General features: G+C 70.3%; 2 protein-coding genes across 2 annotated transcripts; one reads left to right on the top strand and one right to left on the bottom strand.

The window, feature by feature from the left end:
* Positions 1 to 75: 75 nt before the first annotated feature.
* LOC120753144 (drebrin-like) lies at positions 76 to 6,644 on the bottom strand. Its single transcript, XM_040065103.2, has 14 exons — positions 6,519 to 6,644; positions 5,243 to 5,295; positions 5,039 to 5,151; positions 4,888 to 4,962; positions 4,305 to 4,439; positions 4,093 to 4,170; positions 3,505 to 3,656; positions 2,830 to 2,884; positions 1,974 to 2,048; positions 1,775 to 1,883; positions 1,565 to 1,700; positions 736 to 1,357; positions 497 to 542; positions 76 to 408 (listed from the first exon to the last, which is right to left on the bottom strand). The coding sequence occupies exons 1-14, from the start codon at positions 6,602 to 6,604 to the stop codon at positions 308 to 310; spliced, it is 1,836 nt and encodes a 611-aa protein (XP_039921037.1). The 5' UTR covers positions 6,605 to 6,644; the 3' UTR covers positions 76 to 307.
* A 2,586-nt stretch (positions 6,645 to 9,230) lies between these two features.
* On the top strand, positions 9,231 to 14,826 carry LOC120753453 (rho-related BTB domain-containing protein 2-like). Its single transcript, XM_040065696.2, has 9 exons — positions 9,231 to 9,487; positions 9,720 to 9,823; positions 11,074 to 11,259; positions 11,579 to 12,384; positions 13,430 to 13,548; positions 13,816 to 13,966; positions 14,150 to 14,238; positions 14,345 to 14,450; positions 14,546 to 14,826. Exons 1-9 carry the CDS (start codon positions 9,296 to 9,298, stop codon positions 14,713 to 14,715), a joined length of 1,923 nt encoding a protein of 640 aa, XP_039921630.1. The 5' UTR covers positions 9,231 to 9,295; the 3' UTR covers positions 14,716 to 14,826.
* Positions 14,827 to 15,908: the final 1,082 nt, after the last annotated feature.

The following is a 15,908-nucleotide window of genomic DNA, read 5'->3' as shown; positions in this document are numbered from 1 at the left end:
AACAGCTGCTGTGTGTGATTTTGGGGGGTGGGACTGGGGGGGGGCTGTGGGGGTCCCTGTGCCCGGCTCGGGGGGGATTGGGGGGGGTCCGTGCCCCCCCCATCCTGTGCTGCCACCAGCGGGGGGGGGTGGTCTTGGGGTGCTGCCCCCTCCCCAAGCTGCTCATTTGGGGGTGCAAGTGTGTGTGGGGGGGTGGTGGCTGTGCTTGGGGGGGTGAGTGGGGAGGGGGCGTCCATCCTGGGGGCTGCGGTGCCATAGGGGGGGACCCCCCCAAATAAAAAAAAGAAGTGCTGGTCGCCCCCCCCCTCTACACAGCGTGGGGGGAGAGGTCCTCATCCTCGGTGGGGGGGCTGGGGCCCCCCAAAAGCGGCGGGTGGGGGGCGTCACGGGCCAGCAGCAGCGCGAAGCCTGGGGGGAGAGTGGGGGTGAGATGAGGGGGGGTCTGGGGGTGTTGGGTAATTTGGGGGGGGGGGTTACCGGGGAGTTTTTGGGGTACCTGGTGTGGCTTTGTGCAGGACCAGGTTCTCGCTGGGCTCATCCCCCTGCAGGAATTGGGGGGGACATGAGGGGTCTATCCACCCCCAGGAGACCCACAGCCCCCCTCCTGACCCCCCAAGCCCCAAAACCCGCAGCCCCCAGGCCCCCTCCCGTCACCCCCCAGCCCCACAGAACCCCATCTCGCCCCCCCCCCACATTTCCCCCAAGCCCCAAATCGCCCCCAGCCCTTCCCCGTACCTGCCCGGGGGGGGATCCCGGCTCCCAGGAGGTCTCCCAGCGCCCCCCATCGTGCCCCCCGATTCCATCGCGCCCCAAATCTTGGGGGTCCTCCAGCGGGCGGGGGGGGTTGGGCGGGGGGGGCACGGCCGGGGGTATTGGGGACCCCTCCCGTGGGCTGGGGACATCCTCAAGCAGTGGCCCCAGAGATTCCCATGCCGGGGGGCTGGGGAGGGGGGGAGTGTCCGGGAGGGACCCCTCCTCATCCCGGGGGTGCCTGGGGGGGGACCCCAAGCCGGGAGTGCTGGAAGGAGGGAGGGGCTCTACCCCATAAGTGCTTTCAGAAGACCCTGACCCAGAGAGAGCAGGAGGGACCCCCATCCGGGGGGGGCTGGGAGGGGGCCCAGACATGGCCGGGGGGGACCCGGACCTGGTGGTGGCAAAATTGGGGGTCCCCAAGGCGGCGGAGGGAGGGGTCCCCGTTCCCATGGGGCCGGAGGGGGTCCCAGAGGTGGCACATCGGGGGGTGCCCGTCACCACAGGGCTGGGGGGGCTCCTTGGGGTGGCACAGGGAGGGGTCCCCATCCCCACGGGACTGGTGGCATGGGGAGACCCCGCTCGGGCCGGGCTGGGGGGGGTCCCCAGGGTGGCCGAGGGAGGGGAGCCCCTCCCCACGGGGCTGGCGGGGGTCCCTGCGGTGACACCCTGAGGGGTCCCTGTGCCCATGGGGCTGGCGGGGGTCCCTGCGGCGACACCCTGAGGGGTCCCTGTCCCCACGGGGCTGGCGGGGGTCCCTGCGGCGACACCCTGAGGGGTCCCTGTCCCCATGGGGCCGGGGGGCAGAGGGGGTGGCGGCCGGCGGGGGCTGGGGGGCGATGCCCCGCTGGAGGCTCCGGGCGGGGGGGTCCGGGGGGGCTCCGGCCGGCGGAAGATGAAGGCGGACTCCGTCAGGCTGCGCTGGTACCGCAGGAAAGGCCGGCGGGCACCTGGCGGGCACGGGGGGGGTCAGCAGGGAACCCCCAGAGCCCCCCGTGCCCCCCAACCCTTCCATGGCGCCTACCGGGGGTGCCGCCGGGCAGGGGGGATGCGGACGTGGAGCCCGAGCGCTCCCGCTGCCGAAAGAATTCCCGGGGGTTCTGGGTGCGCTGGGAGACAAGGATGGCGGCTTCCTGCGGGAGCGGGGGGTCAGGAGCGGCACCAGGGCAGGGCCGGCCGCCCTGCGAGCCGGGGACAGGAGGGGACCCGCTCCCGGCACTCACGGCCGCCGTCCCGCTGACCCCGGTGCGACCCCCGCGCTCCCGCTCCGCCGCCTCCTGCTCCCGCTGCTGCTGCTCCTGCGGGACGCGAGGGGAAAGGCGGATCACTCAGGGGGGATCCTGGATCCCTCAGGATGGATCCTGGGTCCCCTGGGATAGAGGCCTCACACCCCCCTCGGTTATTCCCCCACCCCCCGGCTGGATCCCCCTGAAACCGAGCCCCCTGTATTCCATCCCGCTGGATCCCGCAGGATGGGCACCCCGCATCCCCTGGGATGGAGCCCTCTAGATCCCCCAGGAGAGACACCTGGAACTCCCTGGGGTGAGAATTCCGGAATCCCCTGGGATTGGCTCCCCGGGATGAACCCCCCGAATCCCCTGGGATGGACCGCCTGAATCCCCTGGGATGGGATTTCCAGAGATGAACCCCCCGAATCCTCCGGGATGGATCCCCCCAAATCCCCTGGGATTGACCCACCTGGATGGATCCCCTGAATCCCCCGGGATGGGACTCTCCGGGATGAGCCCCCCGAATCCCCTGGGATTAAGACCCCCAGGATGGACCCCTCTGAATCCCCTGGGATGGGATTTCCCGAGATGAACCCCCCAAATCCCCTGGGATTGAACTCCCAGGATAGACCCCCCAAATCCCCCGGAATGGACCCCCTGAATCCCCTGGGACTGACCCCCCCTGGGATGGATCCCCTGAATTCCCCGGGATGGGATTTCCCGAGATGAACCCCCCGAATCTCCCTGGGATGAACGCCCCGGATCCTGCTGGGATGAAGCCCCGGGATCTCCTGGGACTGAGTCCCCCGATCCCCCCGAGACCCCCGCATTGCGCCCCCTTCCCGCTCACCCATCGCTCCTGCTCCTTCCTCCGCTCCTCCGCGTCCAGCCGCGCCTGCTCCTGACTGCGGGAGGACACGAGGATGGGACGGGGATGGGAACACGGGGATGGGATGGGATGGGATGGGGACACGGGGATGGGAACACGGATGGGGACACGGGGATGGGAACACGGGGATGGGGACACGGGGATGGGACGGGGATGGGAACACGGGGATGGGGACACGGGGATGGGGACACGGAGATGGGGACACGGAGATGGGGACCCGGATGGGGACCCGGGGATGGGGACACGGGGATGGGAGAGAGATGGGAACACGGGGTTGGGATGGGATGGGATGGGATGGGATGGGATGGGATGGGATGGGATGGGATGGGATGGGATGGGATGGGATGGGATGGGGACACAGCGATGGGAACACGGGGCTGGGACGGGGATGGGGACACAGGGCTGGGATGGGGATGGAGTCACGAGGATGGGACAGGGATGGGGACACGGGGCTGGGACAGGGATGGGGACACGGGGCTGGGATGGGGATGGAGTCACGAGGATGGGACAGGGATGGGGACACGGGGCTGGGACAGGGATGGGGACACGGGGCTGGGACAGGGATGGGAACACGTGGTGGGACAGGGATGGGGACACGAGGCTGGGACAGGGATGGAGCCCAGAGCTGCCCCTCACCGCCGCTCCTCGATGAGCCGCTCCCGCTCCTGCAGCCTCCGCTCCCGCTCCGCCGCCTGCAGCCGCTCCTCCTCCATGCGCTCCCGCTCCCAGCGCCGCCGCTGCTCCCGCTCCCGCTGCCGCTCCTGCTCCTTCCGCTGCTGCTCCTCGCGCTGCGCAAGCACCGGGGTGGCACCGGGAACCGGGAATGTACCCGCCCCGGCGCCAGGAGCGGCGCTGGGATCCCACTGCCGTTGGTACCGGCACAGGGAGCCGACACCGGGACTGTGACCCCGCCAAACTTCACGGTGGGACACTCCCAGCCTCGGCACCGGCACCAGGACCCCACCGACCTGCCCACCGGCACTGGCACCAGAACCCCCTCGGTCTCGGCGCTGGGACTGTGACACCCCCTGGTATCGGCACCGGGACCCCCACAGACCCCGGCTCTGCGACTGGGACCCCAAAGCACCCCCACACCGGGACCGGGACCCACACCGGGACCCCTATGCTCAGCCTCTGGGAAACCCCAGCCCGAGGCAGCAACCTCGGGATACCGGGGAACCCTGAGGACCCCCCAGCCCTTCCCCAGCGCCCCCGACCCCTCACCTCAGCCTGTTCCCAGAAGGAATCGCGCTGGGTGCGCTGCAGCTCCAGTGCCGGGTTGGTCTTGCGGTAGTTGGTTCCCTGGGGAGCACGGGGGGGGTCAGAGTTCCCAGAACCCCCCAACACCCCCGGGAAGGGGGAGCAAGCCCCCCACCGCCCCCCAGGTGCTTTCCCCGTTCCCGCAGGGCCATCGCCGCAGCGAGACCCCCACTCACCACCCGCTCCGGGGGGTCCTGGGGGGTCCTCCTGGGAGGGCGAGGGGCGGGGGGCTCCAGCCGCGCCAGCACTCGGCGCAGCCCCTCCAGCGTCACCTCCTCGGAGCGGCGGGCGCTGATCACGGCCGTGGCCTCCTGCCACCGGGACGGGACAAGGACGGCACCGCGTCACGCCTCCCACGGCCCAGCCCCCGCGGGGATCCGCGCCCCCCGGGGGACCTCGGCACGATTCCCGTGTCAGATGTGGGGCCGGATCCAGATGTGGGGCAGGATCCAGACCCCCGGAGCCAGACAGATCACCGGAAGCTGTTCCGGGGGATGGGGCGGGAGGGACACCCCCCTCGTCAGGACGGGATAGGGGGGGCAGGGATCCCAACCACAGCTCCGGCACGGCGGCCAAGACTGGGAGCACTGGGAAAGCGGCGGCTGAGTCAGCAGCGCCAGGAATGCGCCCGGGCACAGGCAAAGGTCGGGGCGGCGGGATGGGGGAGACAGAGAGGGCAGGAATGGGGAATATAGGGCGGTGGGGACCCCGAAACACCCCCCCCCAGCACCCCCCGAGGGCTCGGCGCCCGCCGCTCACCCTGAAGAAGTTCCGGATGGCCGGCAGGTGCCCGGCGCACGCCGCCCGCTGCGAGTCCGGCACCTTTTCCCCCACCTGGCACAGCACCCATGGCTCAGCCCCGAGGGGGTCCCATCCGGGGGTCCCCCCCGAGCTGCCCCCCCGCACTCACCCAGCTGATAAGGACAATCCTGGGGGTGCCGGAACCGGGATCGGGGACCCGGCACAGCCCGTACATGACGCTGGCAGCGGAGAATTTTCCAGCGAGCTCATCCGGCCCCCCGGCTGTAAGGAGGGGGGGGGGTCAGAGCGGGTACCGGGGGACTCGGGGGGACCCCTCCCCCCCAAAACTCCCCGGCAGCGTCGCTCCCGGTACCTCCGGAATCCAGGAGCTTGAGGTCGTGGTGCTTCTCATAGCCAAAGACGGCCCTGGGGGGGAGAAGGGGGGGTCAGGGCGGGGGGGTCAGAGCTGGTGTCACATAAAGTGGGGGACCTGCCAGGCTTGGGCACCCCCCGAGTTCCCCCGTGCCACCAGCTTGGGATGAATTCATGGAAATGCCGCCGGCAGCATCCGCCCCCGGGACAATGGGAATGTGGGAAGCGCCGGAGCTGCACGGCCCCCCCGGCGACCCCCCCCCCGCTCCATGCGGGGGTGCCGGGACCCCCCGCCCGGGCCTGGGTGGGCTCACGGGGGCCCCATCCCGGCGGGACCCTCCCCTCCCCGGGCATTTCCAGCGGCTCTGCCCCTCTTTGTTCCCGCGTGGCTCCGGTTCGGGGCGCACGCGGGACGCGGCCGGGCACGGCTCCGGCGGCACGCGTGGAGCACGGCGCGGCGGGGGCACGTCACGCATGTCGCGGCATGTCGCGACAGGCTGCGGCGCCACATGGCGGGACAGAGCCCGGCACGCGGCGGGGCGGGCGCCGGGAGGAGCCGGCGCTGGAGCGGGTCCAGCCGCGCTCCGGGGACAGAGGGCAATGCCCCGGTGGCCAGTGGCCACGGTGACGAGCGGTCCCGTGACGCTGGGGGCCGAGAGGCCGATGAGCCCCGGTGCCGTCTCCCCCCCACCCCGGGATCGGGGTTTTGGGCGACAGCGGCACCGAACTGGGACCAGCCCGGGACCCCCAGCCCGGAGCCGTCCCGGGAGCCGCGTTCCCCCGGTGCAGCCGGGCAGAACCCCCCTTACCGCACCCCGGGGTGCTCCCCGTTACCGCAATCCCTCCCGGGCCCGGCGTGCCCCCGCCCCGGGCGGCGGCGCCGCTCCCAGCCCGGCGGCACCGGGAGGGACCGGGCGGGACGGGGCGAGACCGGCTGAGACTCCCGGTTCCCAGCGCGGCTCACTCCTGGGAGTCCCCGGGGGACCGGCACCCCCCGGCCGAGACCCCGGTGCGCCCCGGAGCCCCCGTCCCGGTGCCGGTGCCTCTCGGCCCGCCCCCCCGCCCTGGCCCGTGCCGGCGCCTGCTCCAGTTCCCGGTCCTGTGTCCCAGCGCCCGTTCCCGGTCTTGCTCCTCTCTTCCGTTCCCGCCCCCGGTTCCCTGTGCCGGCTCCTCATTCCCGGTGCCCTGTTCCCGGTTCTCCCTTCCGTCCCCATTCCCGCTCTCCGTTCCCGGGCTCTCGTTCCCTCCCCCGGTGTTCGCCGCTCTCCCATTCTCACCAGTCGGTCCCAGCCCGGGGGTTCCCCACGTCCTCCCGCGCCGCCAGCAGCGCCAGCCGGTACCGCTCCAGCCCCGGCCCCGCCATCCCGATCCCGGGGCCGATCCCGAGCCCGATCCCGGGGCCGCCGCCGCCGCCCTGCTCCCGCCCCTCCCTCCCTTCCCCGCCACCCCCCCGGCACTTTCCACCGCCCACGGGCGGCACCGGGCGGGGCGGGGGCGGGAGCGGCCGGGAGGCACCGGCACGGGACGGGCGGCGCGGGGAGCGCTGGGACCGGGGGTGCCGGGCCTGGGTCCTGCACCGGGACATGGTCCCGCACCGGGATGGGGATCCGGTACCAGGATGGGGATCCGGTACCGGGACATGGTCCCGCACCGGGATGGGGATCTGGTACCAGGATGGGGATCCAGTACCGGGATGAGGTTCCTGTACTGGGATGAGGGTCCCCGTTCCGGGATGAGGGTCCTGTACCGGGATGAGGGTCCCTGTTCCGGGATGAGGGTCCTGTATTGGGATGAGGGTCCTGTACCGGGATGAGGATCCTGTACCGGGATGAGGATCCTGTACTGGGATGAGGGTCCTGTACTGGGATGGGGATCCGGTACCGGGATGGGGATCCAGTACCAGGATGGGGATCCTGTACTGGGATGGGGATCCGGTACCGGGATGGGGATCCAGTACCGGGATGGGGATCCTGTACTGGGATGAGGGTGCTGTCCCAGATTCCCATGCCGTGCCGTGGGTGCAGGTTCCAGGATCCCACGCTGGAACACGTGTGGAGGTCCCAGGATCCCGCAGCAGGACGTGGATGTCACACCAGGATGTGGGGCAGGTCCCAGGAGTCCGCGCTGGGACCTGTGCCCGGCTCCGGCGCTGGAATGCGGCTGCGGTGCCAGGATCTCACACCAGGACGAGGGTCCCAGACTGGGGTGTGGGTGCTGGGCTGGGATCCTGGGCTGGGGTGAGATCCCGCCCTGGAATGTGGGCGCTGGGCTGGGATCCTGGACTGGGATCCGGGTGCTGTGCCAGCATCCAGAGAGGGGCGTGTCTCCCTTCCCCCTTCTGTCCCCTCTGTCCTTTCCCTCCACCAGGGAATGGGATTTTGGGGGGTCTGGGTGAGTCACCAAGTCCCCCTCGACCATGAAGGTGGTGGCAGGGGTGTCTCGGGGACATTCCCAGTGCAGCGTCTGGCCCGGCCCGGCCCCACACGGCTGCTGTCCCAAAGCCTCTCCCATCGTTCCCTTATTTGGGCACGGCGACTGAAAAATCCCAAATCCCCAGGGAGGAAAAAAAATGCTGGAAAATGGGATCTTGGGCCCAGCGACACGCCCAGCCCAGTGTGTGGCGAGCCCTGTCACCCTCTGTCCTCGGGTCACTGGTGTCACTGGTGTCACTGGTGTCACTGGTGTCACTGGTGTCACTGGTGTCACTGGTGTCACCTGGTGTTACTTTTTACCGGTGTCACTCTTACTGGTGTCACTGGTGTCACTGGTTTTACTGGTTTTGCTGGTACCACTGGTGTCACTGGTTTTACCGCTGTCACTGCTGTCACTGCTGTCACTGCTGTCACTGGTTTTGCTGGTGTAACCGGTGTTGCTGGTTTAACAGGTGACACTGGTGTCACTGGTTTTACTGGTGTCATTGCTGCCATTGCTGTCACTGTCACTGATGTCACTTGTTTTACTGCTGTCACTGCTGTCATTGGTTTTGCTGGTGTAACCGGTGTTGCTGGTTTTACAGGTGTCACCGGTTTTACTGGTGTCACTGGGATTACTGGCGTCACCGGTTTCCCTGGTGCGTGCCGCTAATGTCACTGGTGCCACTGGTGCCACTGATGCCACTGCTGTCACTACTGTCGCTGCTGTCACTGCTGTCACGGTTATCGCTGGTATCGCCGCTGTCACTGGTATCGCTGCTGTCACTGCTGTAGCTGGTGTCACCGCTGTCACAGTTATCGCTGGTGTCGCTGCTGTCACTGCTGTCACGGTTATCACTGGTATCGCTGCTGTCACAGTTATCGCTGGTGTCGCTGCTGTCACTGCTGTCACGATTATCACTGGTATCGCTGCTGTCACTGGTTTTGCTGCTGTCGCCGCTGTCACTGGTATCGCTGCTGTCACTGCTGTAGCTGGTGTCACTGCTGTCACAGTTATCGCTGGTGTCGCTGCTGTCACTGCTGTCACAGTTATCGCTGGTATCGCTGCTGTCACTGCTGTCACGGTTATCGCTGGTATCGCTGCTGTCACTGTTGTCACTGCTGTCGCCGCTGTCACTGGTATCGCCGCTGTCACTGCTGTAGCTGGTGTCGCCGCTGTCACAGTTATCGCTGGTATCGCTGGTGTCGCGACCCCGGCGCCCCCCCCCCGCGCCCCCCGTGGGCGTGGCCTAATCTAGAGGCGTGTCCCATTGACCCCGCCCCATGGGCGTGACCCCACATAGGGGCGTGTCCCATCGACCCGCCTAGTGGGCGTGGCCTCCCCGCGGGGTGGGCGGGGCCCCGAGGGGGCCGTGCCGTCACGTGGCGGCGCGGCGCCCCCTGGCGGCGCTCCTTTGTCCGCGCGCGGGGCGGGGCGGCGGGGGGCGTGTCCCGGCCGGGCCGCGCCGCGCGCGATTGGCGGGGCGGGGCGGGGCGTGTCGCGGCGGCGCGCGCCGATTGGCCGCGGGGCGGGGAGGGGCGGGGCGGGGCGGGCGGGGCGGGTGTCGGTAACGGGCCGGGTCCGGGCGGGGGGCGCTGAGCGGGGCCGCTCCGCTGCCCGGGGCCCCCCCCCCCGCGCCCCCATGGACCCCGACGTGGACTACGAGCGGCCCAACGTCGAGACCATCAAGTGCGTGGTGGTGGGCGACAACGCGGTGGGCAAGACGCGGCTGATCTGCGCCCGCGCCTGCAACGCCACGCTGAGCCAGTACCGGCTGCTGGCCACGCACGTGCCCACCGTGTGGGCCATCGACCAGTACCGCGTCTGCCAGGAGGTGAGGGCGGGGGGCACCGCCGGGCACGGCCGGACACCCGGCGGGAGAGGCGCTACCGAGGGGCACCGGGGACGGGGGGGGGAGAAACAGGGGGTCCCGAGTACCCGGGAGCGTCCGGTGCCACGAGGGACACCGAGGAGGGAACCGGGAGGGGGTGGCGGGGGCACACCGGGGCGGTACTGGTGGTTCCGGGCAGGGCGGGGGGTGATGGTGCCGTTCCCGGTGCCGGCAGGTGCTGGAGCGCTCCCGGGATGTGGTGGACGAGGTCAGCGTTTCCCTGCGCCTCTGGGACACCTTCGGGGACCACGACAAAGACCGGCGCTTCGCCTATGGCAGGTGGGACCGCGACCCGCCGCCGGAACCCCACCCCTGACCCCCGCCACCGGCACCCCCCAGACCCCCGCCGCCACGCCAGCTCCTGTCACCGGCAGCCCAGCCCCCACCCCCAGCACCCCGACCGCCAGCCCTGCCCATCCCGGGATGCACAGAGCCAAAGGAGCCCCTTGGGCTCCTGCCAGCGCCCGGGGAGCAGCTCCGGCACCCCAAGCCCTCGCGGAGCAGCGGGACTGCCCCCGTGCCCCTCCGTGGACAGCTTTGGGGGCACCCTGACCCCAACACCGCACCCCCCAAAGCCGCCGCCCCGAGCAGGGACCCGGCCGCTCCGGAGCCGTGGGTGGGGGGCGGCTCCAGGGGGGCTGTTCTGGTGCGGGAACCCTTCCCGGGGGGCGCTGGCCTGGCCGCAGGAGGGCCCCCCCCCGGACCTCCCGTGGCCCTCCGGTTGTAAACAGCCGGTCCCCGTGGCCGCCGGCACGTCCGGGCTCTTATCGCTGCCGCCCGGTGCCAGCCCCGCGGCACCTCTAATCTTCCCGAGCCACGGCCGGGCCCCGCGGGTGGGGAGCCCCCCCGGTCCTGGGGGGCCGGTTCGCCACGGCCCGCGGTGGCCCCGGGGCTGGCCGGGGGCCCCGGGGGGGGCTGGTGGTGGCTATCTTGGTCTGGAACACGGGCCCGGCTCCAGCGGCGCCTCCCGGTCACGTCCCGTCCCGGCACGGACTAAAAACAACCCGGGCCCGTGGCCACGCGGCTGCTCCGGGGACTTGGGGGTGCTGGCGCCCATCGTGTGTCCCCTGGCACCCCTCCGTGTCCCCTGGCACCTTAAACCCCCTGGGGCCGGGCTGGGATGGCAGTGGCCGCCCCACGGTGGGGACGGGACTGGGGACAGCAGGCGTGCCGTGCCCCCGGCGTGGGGGCTGGCACCCACCCAGGCACCCCCCCGTGGGTGCTCCGGGGCTGGGAGCACCACGGTCCAAGCTGGGGCAGCCCCCGACTCGGCCGATGGTGGTGACCCGAAGCCAGGTCCCTCCTGTCCCCTGTCCCGGGGCTCCCGGAGGCCGTGGGGTTCCCAGGGGTTCGTGTGTCTGCGGGGGATCTGTGGGATTCCCGTGGCTCTGGGGCTCTCAGGGGGTCCTGAGGCTGTTTGGGGACGGTGACCGGTGCTCTGGGGCGGGGCTGGTGACGCCCGAGTGACAGCGGGGTGGCACCGGGGCAGCGCTGCCCTGCCGCTCCTGCTCCCGCTCCTCCCCGCGCAGGTCGGACGTGGTGGTGCTCTGCTTCTCGCTGGCCAACCCCAACTCGCTGCGGCACGTGAAGACCATGTGGTACCCCGAGATCAAGCACTTCTGCCCCCGCACCCCCATCGTGCTGGTGGGCTGCCAGCTGGACCTGCGCTACGCCGACCTGGACGCCGTCAACCGCGCCCGCCGGCCGCTGGCCAAGTGAGCCCCCCCAAAAATGTCACCGCCCAGCTCCAAGGGGACGGGGACACCCCGGTGCCGTTAAAATGGGGAGCCCTCCCTCTGCTGCTATGGGGACCCCCAGGTCGGGGGGTGTCATCTCACGGGGGGTGTGGTCCCCCCGTGGGGCAGGGCCTTCTGGCGGCGCTTGTTGGGTAGCACCCCTGGGTTGGGGCCTCCCCTCCAGGCACCCCCAAATTAGGGAGATTCCCCCTGGGATGGGGATGAGGCCTCCCAGCCTCCTCGGGATGAGCAGGGGCTGCCCTGGGCTCCCTCCTCAGCCCCGTCCGTGCCCCCCCAGGCCCATCAAGCCCTCGGACATCCTTCCTCCGGAGCGGGGGCACGAGGTGGCGCAGGAGCTGGGGGTGCCGTACTACGAGACCAGCGTGGTGGCCCAGTTCGGCGTCAAGGACGTGTTCGACAACGCCATCCGCGCCGCGCTCGTGTCCCGCCGCCACCTGCAGTTCTGGAAGTCCCACCTGCGCAAGATGCAGCGCCCGCTGCTGCAGGCGCCCTTCCTGCCCCCCAAGCCCCCGCCGCCCCTCATCCAGGTGCCCGACGCTCCCCCCGGCCTGGGGGGGGGCCCGGCCGCGCTCTTCCGAGCCCCGCTCTGCGCCGACGTCGTCTTCCAGCTGCAGGGCGGCCACCGCGTCTTCGCGCACCGCGTCTACCTGGCCACCGCCTGCTCCCGCTTCTACGACCTCTTCGCGCTGGAGGGGCCGCCCGAGACCCTCGGCGAAGGGGACGGGGCGAGCCGCGAGCTGTCGTCGTGGGGCCGCGGCTTCCTGAGCCTGCGCTGGGAGCTGGTGGCCGACCCGGTGGCGGGGCGGGAGCGGAGGATGGCGGTGGTGGCCATGGACCGGGGCGTGCGGCCGGAGCCGCTCCGCGCCGTGCTGGAATATTTGTACACGGGCGAGCTGGAGCGGCCCCACGGCGACCTGCGGCAGGTGGGCGCGGTGGCCGAGCTGCTGGAGGTGTTCGACCTGCGCATGATGGTGGCCAACGAGCTCAACCAGGAGAGCTTCATGAACCAGGAGATCACCAAGGCCTTCCACGTGCGCCGCGCCAACCGCGTCAAGGAGTGCCTGGCCAAGGGCGTCTTCGCAGGTAGAAGGGGCGGGGATGGGGGGGCTGTGGGGGCGGGAGGGTCGCCACCGTCCCCTCCGGGTGGTGGCACCTTCTCGTGGTGCCAGGGTGCTGTGGTCACCCCGAGCCGCTGCCACCACTGAGGCCGTTGGAGTCTGGGGTCCTGGAGGCCTTGTCCCAGTCAGTCGTGGAGGTGGAGTGGCAGCTCTGGGTCTGGGTGACCAAGGGGTGATTGTCCCCAAGGCAGTTGTGTCTGAGGGGTGGCTGTCCCCATGGAAAGGATGTCCTAATCCAAGGGATTCTTGTCCCCAAGGCAGTGGTGTCTGAGGGGTGGCTGTCCCCATGGAAGGGATGTCCAAATCCAAGGGATTCTTGTCCCCAAGGCAGTGGTGTCTGAGGGGTGGCTGTCCCCATGGAAGAGATGTCCTAATCCAAGGGATTCTTGTCCCCAAGGCAGTGGTGTCTGAGGGGTGGCTGTCCCCATGGAAGGGATGTCCTAATCCAAGGGATTCTTGTCCCCAAGGCAGTGCTGGTCAGGGGGTGGCTGTCCCCATGGAAGGGATGTCCTAATCCAAGGGATTCTTGTCCCCAAGGCAGTGGTGGTCAGGGTGTGGCTGTCCCCATGGAAGAGATGTCCTAATCCAAGGGATTCTTGTCCCAAGGCAGTGGTGGTCAGGGGGTGGCTGTCCCCATGGAAAGGATGTCCTAATCCAAGGGATTCTTGTCCCCAAGGCAGTGGTGGTCAGGGGGTGGCTGTCCCCATGGAAAGGATGTCCTAATCCAAGGGATTCTTGTCCCAAGGCAGGGGTGTCTGAGGGGTGGCTGTCCCCATGGAAGGGATGTCCTAATCCAAGGGATTCTTGTCCCAAGGCAGTGGTGTCTGAGGGGTGGCTGTCCCCATGGAAGGGATGTCCTAATCCAAGGGATTCTTGTCCCAAGGCAGTGCTGGTCAGGGGGTGGCCGTCCCTGACCTGCAGTGTCCGAGGGGTGGCTGTCCCTGGGCTGAGGGGGACAGGGGCTATCTGAGGGGTGGCCGTCCCCGTGCTGAGCCGTCCCCTGTCCCCAGACGTGGTGTTCCGCGTGGACGACGGGGCCGTGCCGGCGCACAAGCCGCTGCTCATCGCCGGCTGCGACTGGATGAGGGCCATGTTCCGCGGGGGCTTCCGCGAGAGCTACGCCGACGAGGTGGGGGCCGGCAGGGCCCCCGTGGCTCTGTGGGGCAGGGAGGGCATCCTCGGCCGGGCTCGGGGGGCTGCTCGCACCCCCTGGCCCAATGTCCCGCTTCGCTCTTGCAGAGGGGAAATCTGGGTCAGGAGGGCTGTGCTGGCTTGTGGGGCTATTCCAGGGCTGGAGCTGCCGTGCCAGCTGCCAGGAGGGTCCCCCTTTCCCCCGACCCCTTTTGGGGGTGTCTCTGAGCTGCCCCTCAAACCCTCCCCCTCCCTGATCCCGCAGGTGTCGCTGCCCGGCACCAACTGCGCCTGCCTCCGCGCCGTCCTCGACTTCCTCTACACGGGGGTCTTCACCCCCACGCCCGAGCTGGACGCCATGGAGCTGCTCATCCTCACGGACCGCCTGTGCCTGCCGCGGCTGCAGGCGCTCACCGGTGAGACCCCCCCCTCGCTCCCCGCATCCCCTGACGTCACCCGCCGATACCCCCGGGGCCGGATCGATCGTCCCCGTGTGTCACTCGCCGTCCTTATGTAAGCGGCGGGGCGGGTCCCGGGGGTCACGTCCCCGCTGTGTGACCCCCCCCGGCCCCGGCCCCGTTTCCCACCCCATCTCCCAGAGCAATACGCCGTGGACGAGCTGCTCCGAGCCTTCATGCAGCGCGTGGAGATCGACGAGCAGGTCATCATCTACCTGGAGATGACGCAGGTACGGGGTGGGGGGGGGCTGGAGGGCACCGAGACCCCCGGGAGAGGGGGGGGGTGGCAAAGAGATTCCCGGGGTGACCCCGCCCCAAATCCTCCTTTCCCCGCAGTTCCACAACGCCCGGCAGCTGGCGGCCTGGTGCCTGCACTACATCTGCACCAACTACAACCGCGTGTGCCGCCGCTTCCCGCGAGAGATGAAATTCATGTCCCCAGGTATGGGGTGGGCTCCGGGCGGGACGGGGGTCGGGGGGACACGGGGCAAGGGAGGGGGTCCCCGCCGCTCCCTGAGCCCCGGGGTGTCCCCGCAGAGAACCAGGCGCACTTCGAGCGGCACCGCTGGCCGCCGGTGTGGTACCTGAAGGAGGAGGATCTGTACCTGCGCTCCAAGAAGGAGCGGGAGCGCGAGGAGCAGCTGCAGCGCAAGCAGCACCCCCGCAGCAAGTGGTGCTTCTGGAGACCCTCGCCCTCCGTGTCCTGAGCGAGGGGGCTCGGGGAGGGGACCCCCGAGTGGGGTTGGGGGGCGAGGGAGGGCTGGGAGCCCCCGTGATGAGCGGGGGTTCAGCCTCGGGATCCCCACATGGGGCTGGGGGTCCCTGTGGTGAGTGGGGGGCTCGGGGCTGGGGTGCTTGGTTGGGCTGGGGGCTCTCGTTATGAGCTGAGGGTCTCAGCCCCGGGACCCCTCACACTTGACTGGGGGGCTCAGCTGGGCTGGGGGTCCCTGTGTGGAGTGAGGGTCTGGGGCTTTTATAAAGGGCTGGGGGGCTCGGCTGGGCTGGGGGTCCCTGTGTCGGGTGGGGGGCTTGGGCCCAGGGCTGCCATGAAGGGCTGGGGGTCCCTGTGCTGGGCTGAGGGGCTCAGGACCCCCACACTCAGCTCCAGGGATCCCACACCAAACAGAGGGGCTGGACCCTGGGACCCCCACCACCGATCCAGGGGTCTTGGCAGGGGTGGGGGTCCCCCAAGGGCTTGTTTACCCCCCACCCCGGCTGTTTACAGGCTCTGCCGGGTCGCAGCCCCCCGGTCCCACCGTGCCTTTCCCCGGCGGGGTGGGGAGGGGCCGCGCTGAGCCCCCTCCCCCCGGCAGAGCCCCCCCGGCCCCGGCCAACGCTGGTGCTACCTCTGACCGAGCAGTATTTGGGGTGCGCAGGGAGCGGGGGCTCTGCCGCTCCCCCTTTTCTTTTCTGGGGGGTCCCCACCCCCGTAGGGCTCTCTGGTGCTGTATTTTCTCCCCCCCCCCGCCGTGGGGTGGGGGGGCCAAGCTGTGAGCGGGGCGGGGTGGGTGGGGGGTGGGCGCGGGGAGGGGTCCCTTGGGTGCTTGTGTGGCTGCGAGAGCCCCCGGCTCATCTCTGTGCCTTGGACGGGCCCCCCCCGGCCCCGGGCTGTGTCCCGGGGGGGTGGCGTTGTCCCTGTCCCCGGGGGCGTGGCCTTGTCCCTGTCCCGGGGGGGGCCCTTGTCCCTGTCGCCGGGGTGGGGTGGCATTGTCCCTGTCCCCGGGGGGGGTGGCATTGTCCCTGTCCCCGGGGGAGAGGGGCATTGTCCATGTCCCCGGGGTGGGGGGGGGGGCATTGTCCATGTCCCCGGGGGGGGGTGGCATTGTCCCTGTCCCCAGGGTGGTGGCGTTGTCCCTGTCCCCGGGGGCGTGGCACTGTCCCTGTCCCCGAGGAGGGGGGT

Source organism: Hirundo rustica, chromosome 5 (genome assembly GCF_015227805.2).
Source record: "Hirundo rustica isolate bHirRus1 chromosome 5, bHirRus1.pri.v3, whole genome shotgun sequence".
In the NCBI taxonomy this organism is placed as follows: domain Eukaryota; kingdom Metazoa; phylum Chordata; class Aves; order Passeriformes; family Hirundinidae; genus Hirundo; species Hirundo rustica.
Note: the sequence above shows the minus strand (reverse complement) of the source record. Positions and strands in the feature narration are given on the sequence as shown.